The sequence below is a fragment of the Olea europaea genome, unplaced genomic scaffold (assembly GCF_002742605.1).
Source record: "Olea europaea var. sylvestris unplaced genomic scaffold, O_europaea_v1 scaffold1555, whole genome shotgun sequence".
Lineage (NCBI taxonomy): Eukaryota > Viridiplantae > Streptophyta > Magnoliopsida > Lamiales > Oleaceae > Olea > Olea europaea.
Window position 1 is genome coordinate 107,739 of NW_019233150.1, and position 9,925 is coordinate 117,663.

At 33.4% G+C, this 9,925-nt stretch overlaps 1 protein-coding gene across 5 annotated transcripts; it reads left to right on the forward strand.

The window, feature by feature from the left end:
- Positions 1-650: 650 nt before the first annotated feature.
- Positions 651-7,959, forward strand: LOC111376724 (protein BCCIP homolog). Of its 5 annotated transcripts, XM_022999706.1 has the most exons (10): positions 651-872; positions 5,418-5,597; positions 5,712-5,779; positions 5,883-6,107; positions 6,291-6,500; positions 6,606-6,671; positions 6,776-6,865; positions 6,945-7,001; positions 7,475-7,594; positions 7,724-7,959. In XM_022999706.1, exons 2-9 carry the CDS (start codon positions 5,441-5,443, stop codon positions 7,571-7,573), a joined length of 972 nt encoding a protein of 323 aa, XP_022855474.1. In that variant the 5' UTR covers positions 651-872; positions 5,418-5,440; the 3' UTR covers positions 7,574-7,594; positions 7,724-7,959. The 5 variants fall into 5 exon arrangements, with proteins under 5 accessions (XP_022855474.1, XP_022855471.1, XP_022855473.1 ...); XM_022999703.1 differs by having other exon boundaries at positions 7,475-7,959; XM_022999705.1 differs by having other exon boundaries at positions 5,424-5,597; positions 7,475-7,959.
- The last annotated feature ends 1,966 nt before the right edge of the window (positions 7,960-9,925 follow it).

Here is a 9,925-nt window from a genome sequence, read left to right on the forward strand (position 1 = left end):
TTTTTTTTTTGAAAATTTGGGAGTGTAGTTGCAATTTGTTTATATTGAGAAAATGAATGAAAATAATTATTTTCGTAATGTAATGTGAAAATAGTGTAAAAATGTCAAAAAATGAAATATGGGAACTTTTTACACAATAATATTGAAAGGTAATTATGTTTTGTACTAATTATCTTTTTAATAATTTATTTGGACTCATTTATAGCTTTTAAAAAAAGTTTGAGAGTATACTTAGCCCCCGTTTGGTAGCAATTTTTTACCTCTAAAAAATCAATTTTCTGATCGTTATTTTACTATTCTAGCCATCATTTTTGACTTTTTCTTTAGTAGGTGGGATCCACTTTCTCTTTAACGGTCAAAAAATCGATTTTCATAATCACTACTAAACATGCCTTTACAAATATTCTTTTATTTTTTTATTTTATTTAAATAGGAGTGTATATTTGTTATTTTACATTTATAAATTGAGAAATTTGATGAAAATGATATTTTTTCTCAATGAAAGATGAAAATATCAACATATAAAAGATAAAAACGTTTTGTAAAATAACATTGAAAAGTAATGATTTTTTTGTGCTAATTACCCATTATCAAAACGCCTCTAATTTGAGGGGTAATTTTGTAAGCTAGACACGCTAAAAAACAACCTCAAACGCTGGCATGAAGGCTTTAGCCGTCTCATGCTAGTCACGCCCTGTTGCAATCTTCTCCTCACTTGGCTTCATCTCTCTTCCCGCCCCGTCCCAAGTCCCAACCCTATTCAGATTCGACCCTGAGAGTTCTGCCCTTTTTGAAAGACAAACTTTCACCTTTGGAACCAACTTTCTTCATATATCTCTCAATTGCTGACTTTTTTTTCAAACAATAATTAGGTATGAATTCTGATTTTGTTTTGTTTTGTAGTAAAGTTAATTTTTTTATTTGTAAATGAATTGGGTGTGTTGCTGTGCTACTTGAAATTGAGTTTTTACATTCCTGTTCTATTTTGTTGTTTTCAATTAAACCCTCTAAATCCTTTTTCTTTAGTTGTATTTTTTTCTGCTTTTACCATATTTGTTTCCGGAATTTACCTGAAATTTTTAAATATGATTTCTTCTTTAGGGCTTCTACACCATTTTAAGTAAATTAACATATGGTCTCATTATTACTATTGAGTATAGCTAATATTTCCTTATGAGTTGCAGTGGGTCTGAAGCCTCTGGGTTTGTACTCGTGTATGCAAACATCCCACTATTTGATTAATGTAAGGGAGTTGCATTTTGATGACAGACTGTTTTTTCATTTGATTAAAAGATGGAACCGGAAGTTTAATTCCTGTTTTATGGAACCACCAAGCGGTTCCATGTGTAAAATAAGTCCCCCCAAGTTACAGATTTTGTTAGGGAAGTCCTATTTGATACGAAGTAATCATAATTAAGAGCATCTCAACAATAATTTAATTGAATTGCTAGATGACTTAATGGGTTTGTGAAGCAACAATAATAGTTGCATATGAAATTGATAATGACCTATCAGGCAGTAGAAATGAAAACGAGCTATTTACCAAAATAAATAGATAATCTGATGCTGACTTATTGGAAACGATATAGTACAGTGGACTATACAGCAATCTCTGGCAGTTATATTTATGAAGATCTGTTTTTACGTAAATTAGTTTTCAGTATGTAAGAGTAGATGTATATTTCAAGTGCTAGGAAAAATTCCAAGCCTGATAAAACTGGTGAGGGTAAGAAGATCATGTTCCAATTGTGAGCCAAAATTCTGTGTTGACTGCAATTGGAGAAAAACCTTATTGTGGTCCAGATATTTGACAGACTGTAGTTGCAAACAAATTATTGTCAATACATGCTTGCTGGAACGCAATACTGTTGATGATTTCTTCCTGAGATAACTGATAAGGGGGTAGAATATGACTATACTTTGCAAGTTTTCTTAAGAAATAAAGAATATGAAGCTCGCCGTCACAATGGAGAAATCTGAAAATTATCTCCACTGACCTTAAACACCTATAAATGTGAGTTGGCTGTATGTAATGTGCTTGTGTGAGTGATATTAGTGGAGAGTTAGGTGGAGTCAACAAGCTGAGTGCTTGTGTGAATTCTTCCTTTTTCATAAATAATTAATAGTGAGAGGTGTGTGTTTATCATAAAATCAAATTGTATAAGTTTCTCTTTTGTAGTAAAAGAGATTTTTTTAAAGCTTCAAATTCTATGTATGTCCACTCACACAACAATAAACATCACCCATTTTGAAAAACACTTTAAAAAAAGTATGAACTGAAAGCACATTTTTAACATCAGTTATCCATTAGTTTGACATTCAAGTAACCATATTAGTTAGTTACACCGACGATAGTAGATCAAGTAACCAATTTTTCAAGCAAATCGAAGATTGGTGACCTGATGTACTGTATTGAAGATGACTTAGATGGAAGTTGGATGACCTGATTGCACCAAATGGAAGATGAGTAACCTGGATGCTCCTCAAAGTTTGGGTGACTTGCAATGTATTTAACCCTTTATTTAAAATACATAAAAATTAATGCACGGGCTGTAAAGTATGCTTTGGAACTGCACAAAACTTGTGTGTTGCACTTCCTCCATCAGTATTTCCACTAGTCTGCTAAATCGTCAAGAGCTATTGCATACAGAAAATGTGTGAATTCGTTTGAGAATTGGTTTTAATCGAATTCTGTGAGATTTCAACCAGAATAGACATGTTTGTACCTGTCGCATTCTCGTCATTCATGTAAAATCAATTGGTTCTAGCCAGTATTATTAAAACTAACCTGAGCTAGCCAGATCGACTAGAACTGATGAATCTGATGGTTTCCTTTAAACTTAGCTCCTAGCTGTCTTTGCTAAAAATCATATTTTGATTTTGATAAAAATTGATGAAATGTGGGGTTGAAAAGTTGATAAAAGTTTTGGGTCTTACGAAATGTGTGGTTAAAATTAATTTTTGACTTTAACTTGGGATTTTACCAACCTTTTTAGGTAAACCAACTCAGGGCTTAAGTTTAAAAGGACATTAACTTGAAAAAATTGGTATGCCCCGTTTAGACCCAAACGACCTTTGTGGCCCGCTCTTACTAGTTAAACCAGTTCAGGCTATAATTTCTCTTTTACGTTGTAGTTCTTTTGTCTCACGAAGTCTGAATCTATGTACATTAGAATTCAAATTACATAGGCATTCATTTCCATCTTCATTGATTTCTCCTCCATCTCTCTCTTCTTGACCATTTATTTCTCCAAACAGGCATTCATTTCCATCTTCATTGATTTCTCCTCCATCTCTCTCTCCTTGACCATCTATTATTCCTCTAACAATTGATGTTAGTAGTTTTCTATTTTGTACGACACACGTATTAGTTCTTGTTTTGTCTGAAATTTTGTAGATGTTATTAATGTCTTTTCTTCTTTTGTTGGGATTGCACTTGAGTTGATGGGTAACATATAAGCTTGATTTAAATATTGATTAGATAGAGTTATTATTTGAAAGTTGGTTTTAATTCATACATACATGTATAAACATTTTAGGTGTAATTAGTATATAACATCTCTACCTTTCACTATTATTATGGAAGACGTCCATACCTTCCATTTTTTGGCATTTTCACTCTTAATTTCACATTTGATTTTACAAAACATTCTTTTCATCCAATTTCTCAATAAAAAATCGTGTAATGACGAATATACTTTCTATTTCAATAAAAAAAAAATTAATTAATTTAAAAAAATAATCTTAACTGTAGTCCCAGTTTTTTTAAAAAAGTGCAAATGAGTCCCGAATAAATTATTAAAAAATTATAAATAAAAAAAAATTCTCTTTCACCACCCCCACCTCCCCTTTAGACTTCACTAAATTTCCCTCTTCACCACTCTCATTATCATTTTCACTCGCCAATACATTCAAATTCAACCACCTCAATGTCTCGAAAAATTTGCAACCAATGCCATTTTCGTGAAATCATCCTTTTTCTTTCTGTATATAAAATTTATTCCCAGTCAAATACTTGGGTTCCACTCGGCTAGGATTTGCCTTTATAACCCGATTAACGAAGTCATTACTCTCCACAAAAGAAGACACTGCATTTGTACAGGGATTCCCCAAAATTGGTCGTGGGCAGTGGAAAAAACGCAGTCCTTTGGGGTCTCTTAAAGAACACGGTATATTTCTATTTTGCTTTTGATGTGGAAATTTTGTTGGCAAACTAATTGAGGTTTTTGAATAGAAAAACATTGGTGAAATTGGGTTCTTTTGCAAAGGTTAGGTCTTTTGTTCAATCAATTTTCAAAAATTTTGTTAAAGATAAAAATCAGTATTCAATACTTGCATTCATATATGTAAATAGATCGATTGAGAGGGATTTTGGAGGAGAAGAGGACTTTAGACGATTTGTTAATAGTGTGTTCTTTGGTTTATTGGAATCTGGCTTTGCGGTGGTGGTGAAAGAGAATTTTTTTTACTTATAATTTTTTAATAATTTATTTGAGACTCATTTGTACTATTTTTTAAAAAAAAGTTGGGATTACAATTAATTCTTTATTTTTCTTTTCTTTTCTTTTTGTTTTATTTAAATATAAGTGTATATTCATCACTTCACAATTTTTATTGAGAAATTGGATGAAAATGATGCCTTATGCAATCAAAGGTGTAATTAATGGTGAAAATACCAAAAAATGGGAGGTAGAGACGTTTTTCATAATAATAGTGAAAAATAGGGACATTATGTGCTAATTGCCCTTTGTAAAAATTCTTCAATAAGCGTCAACGGGTGTATGTCTGCAAGATAATTTATTTACTATTTCATATTGGTTTTGGAGGTAGTACGCTACAAATATCTGTATTTAGTGTTTGGTAGTTTGTATTTTAACTCAAATAATTTAGATACTTAAATATGTTCTTGACTGATGAATTCTTGTTCATTGTTGACGTAACGAAGTTATTTTTTATGATTAGATTGAAATGAGCAATTGGTGTCTTTTTTTCTTCCTATGTGTGCACATGATATACATATTGATATTGTTCCACATTATATTAGAAAATATTAAATTACATGAAACCACCGAACCAGCGACTCGATGACCCAGCTCCTTGTTTGGATGGATATCNGTCAGGTTCTTGAGAAAACAGGAATGTGCACACTCCTGCTAATAGCTGCATTGATTTGGAAAATATGACTATTGATTTAGTGGAATTTTGGGAGTTTGTGCAAGTAGGAATTACAACCAACTTTCATATTTTTGTGCATTTGATGGGATTTTACTTCTTATTATAGTTTGCCAATTAAGGACTCTACTGTAACAAGTCTTTCACTTTCTGCACAAATTACTATTGACATTTAAATGTTTCCCTCTTCATATTCTCCCCATCTTCCATCTCACGCTCTCCACTCTATTCCTGTACTTACATAGATCCAGGTCTCATATTCAACAGAATGCCACGGAAACCAGCACGTCACCGACTATTAAGATGTCCTCCGCTCACATTTTCTCCATTTGGTCGTTCCATGGCTGTAGTTGCATCTATTAATAAGGGCAGGCACAAGGTTCCAAGCTCCATGTTACGAACAAAAGACACACCCAGCTCTTCCGGTATGCCTTTTCAGTATACTGTACTTGTTTGTGCTGTTTTTTATTTTATTTTATTTTTATTTTTATTTTCTTCCCAGTATTTACAACCATTTGAACACAAATGTGCACATCTAGGTAATGGGTATCATCATGTTGAAGATAAGAACGAACAGTCTGACTCTTCTGATGGTGAAGGGTTTGAGGTTAGTATATCATATTGCCAATTGTTGCCTATTATGGCTATTGGATACATGAATGTTCATGTTTTTTGAGCTTCTTTAGCTAATTGATTATTTATGTGGAAAGGGAGTTGTTCAAGCAGATTTTGCCTTCTTTGATCCAAAACCTGGGGACTTCCATGGAGTGAAGGTCCTGTTACAGACATACCTTGGTAATAAACAGTGGGATCTCAGCGGCTTTGTAGACTTGATACTGGGACAACCAACAGTGGGGACTGTTGTGAAGATAGAGAATGATGAAGATGATGCAGTATATTCTGTTATTACTGCTCTTAATCTGGGAAGATACCAGGCAGGCTACCTACACCTCTGTATCCAACTCCAACTATCTCTTGTCCTTTTTAATGCTTTGATACTGTATCACAAAATTTTTTTGAATGGCTTTAGTGTCCCCACTTTTGAAACACTATGAAATTTTCATTTTCAAAACTTCTGATCATTTATGGCTATAATAAGTTGGTTTTGTTTATAACAGGATAGTAAGTGTATGATTGAGCTCAAGGGTTACCTCCTTAAAGTGTGCCAGGAGAAGGATGTTTTGGCTAAATTGAGGTCGTTTATGGGAGAATATGCCCGGGATGTTGGTCTAGTGGTTTCTCAACGTGTTGTAAATCTTCCTCCCCAGCTATTGCCACCGCTTTATGATGCTCTCTTTGATGAAGTCTCATGGGCAACAGAAGATGAGGTTAGATGACATAATTCTTCTTATTACTATGATCGAGATGACTTCCATTTCATGTTGGGATGCTTGGAGTTAAGTACTTACCTATTGTTATTTTACTTGGCAAAGCCGACAAAGGAGCTTCAGAATTCTTTTCGCATCAAATTTTACCTAATTATTAGTAAAATATACAAGGTAAGCTGTTGTAATAGTTCAGTATATCTTTTAGAATTGGTAGAATTTGAATAGAAGACATCAATGTCTAATAATTTCTTCCCTTTCTTGATGCCTACCTGTAGCATAAGAGTGTAGACCAGATTAAAGGCCCAAGTCAAAGTGAAGATGATGCTATTATATACATCAAACCAGAAGATGAAATTTTTTACAAGGTACCGGAGTTTTGAATTTTTTGCTATTGCTGTATTTTAACCTTGGGGTCCCTGACTCTTCCTCTAAATGCTTCTTCAGCTTAGCTCGTGGTCCTTCAGTTTTCCCTTCCCTGCACAGCAGGTTACAACAAATGAGGCAAGTTCTGGCATATCAGCTTACAATTATTAAATAATATGTTTTATGGAATCATGTAAAACAAGTGATTAGAAGGAGAGAATATTATTAGATAAATTTATTTTTAATTTGAATCAAGAAACCTCCCCATTTCTCCTTTTGCACATGTCTTCGCACATCAAACTTCTATGACTGCATATTCTCCTACTTGTTTACCCTTCAATGGGAGGGGTGTGGTGGTAGGTTGAAAACAGTATTTGCGCAAATCAAAATGGTTCTTACAACCCCTGGACACTTAGTTGTGGTCACTCATACAATTACTCTTGGTCTTCTATATTACTAGAAACTAGAGACTTTTTTAACATCGGTCTTCCAGTTTATAATCTGCATATATTTCTAATAAAGACTTCCAGTCTACGTGCTTTTTTCACGAATATGTATTTTTCACATAATGAACAATTTCTTGCTTCCTTTGACACCGTATATCTCTGCAGCTTAAAAATTACCAGTTGACGGGTTTAGTGATGGCTGTTGAAGCAAGGAAAGTTTCTGCATTCAGAAAACAGTTGCACTTGTTGATAGACGAAGAATGATATAACAAGAGGTTTCAAAAGGCATGCCAGTCATCTCATCATTTCCAGTGTGCTTTTTAGCTAAAAATATTCACATCATTTCACTTCATTTTTGCAACTTCTAGGGTACTAGCTTTTGTGTTGTATCTAATTCATTGTTGAAGTGGGCAGAAATGGAGCCACAAGATTGAGGTCACTATCACTCTCTAATCTAAACTGCAGCTCTACAAGGATAACCTCATCCAACACCTCCATGATCTCCATATTTCATTCAGTACAATCGATATCTTGTTGTTCACTGCTTACTCCAATGTTAATTTGATTTAATTACAGAAAACAAATTGTTAGTCCTGATTGATTTTGTTCACTGGCTTTGAGCTAGAATTTTTGAAATATATTATTATTCACAAAATTTTGTTTGATTACATCAACTTGATCCATCACTTCACTTCTGTTCAATGGAATAAAATTACATTCTGTTGGAAAACTTTACTTCTACTGATCTCAGTAGAACATAACAAAAGAGGGAGGTAGAATTAACATAGTTTGACATGGTTGATAAGTATGTACTATGTAGTTGCCTTCTGTAGTAGAGGTAACAATGAACTGGCAAAAGATTTTTTTTTTTTGGGGNGGGGTGAATTGCTGCATTTCACTCAAGTTAATTCCTCACTTTGTTATTCTTGTTTTGGATCTTTTAAGTTTTCCTGGATAACTGGATCATATTTCAACTACTCTCTATACATATAATATCATTAATTTTTGTGGATGCTATAAAATGATCCGCCTCTTTAGGAAGAAATTCCTTTTTTTCTGTTCACTATAGTCTTTTATTTCAAGCACAGATCTTTTAAATTAAATGTTTAATACATCCAGAATATCATTACTGTTTCGATATTTTCATAAGTATCTTTGATTTTTTAATTTTTTTAAAAAAAGATTCTTCAACCATTTTTTTTTATGTAATTCTATACTGGCCCACTATTGGGTTTGAACAAAAGATCCGAAGAACGTGATGGCATGCTCAATTATCTATGAACCTGGTTATGTTAGACTCTTTAACAATTGTTGCTGTGAATATCAGAAGTAAAGACATGCCTCGTTTCTGTGTAGAGAATTTTGTTACTTACCTAACTTTAGTTTTAGCAAGTTTATGTCTCTTTTGATTGGAAATATGCATTTGTATTATGCTAAAGATGTGAATTTGTTTTAGCTAGACTTATTAATTTTGACGAAATTCTTCAGAATTTTGTTAATGAGGCATTTAGCTGTCAAAATTAGTTTAAGCTGTTCAATAAAGATATTGGAGGAGTAAGTTCTAAATCTGTGCATATTCTCTTTTAGAAAAAAAATAAAAATAAATTTGTTCTAGATTAGGACAATATATTCAGTTGTGAATGGATTGAAAATTGGATTAAGATTTGATCATGATGGAACTGGTGTCACAATTGTTTAGTCAATTTTCCAGAGACCTCAACCAAAAAGCTGTAAAACAGCGAGCTTGGCCAGCCTGGTTGGCTGTCATATAGCGTGGTGGTGGTCACAGAGAGTCCAAGTCAAATAAGATTCTTGAAAGAATTTGTAAGAGTTTTGGATTACATTTAAAGGATTGCTATTATAGAATTTTGCTCACTTTTATATGAAGTGATTAGGTTGGTCACTGCCTTTGCTGGATAGGACATTTGTAGAGTTTTGTGCCTTTATATTGTGCTTTTACTTCTCATTTGTTGAAAATGGCAGTTGTTAGAGATCTTTAGTACCTGTAGTTGTTCATCAGAACCACTTTCCTGGTTTTATTTATTCTGCTGTGGCTCATTTAACAGTTTTCGAAATAAAATGGAGTCCATATGCATGTTAATACTAGAAGTTGATCAGATAAGACAATGCTGTAGTACACTTCAGTGGATAAGTTATGAATAATATGATTCTTGTGATTGAAATTTCCTAACTGTGTTTGAACCCTCTTGAGGAACAGTTTTAACTGGCAAGAAGTAAAACATTATCATTTTTGTTGAGGATGAATTTCCCAGTGAAATTTCGTCCAATTGGGCATAACATTCTGCACCAATTAAGAAGCGAAACATGGTAACTGATGTGGCTATATTACGTCCAAGTAATTGTTTCGTGGTCGAAATTTACATGACAAGAAATGCACTACCTCAGGACTGTTATAATTAGGGTCTTTGTTCATGGGCTTTGATCACCTGCCTTCACATCATTAGGTCGCCAACTTTCTTGATCTTTCAGCACTTGGCAGGTGTTTGCCTCTATACAAAGTCTTAACGACGTTGTGGAGGTATATTTCAAAATATTCGACTGAGTTGAATGTTGAAGAGCTTCTGCTAGGCGAGCCAGGTGCTGCGTGTGCTTTTT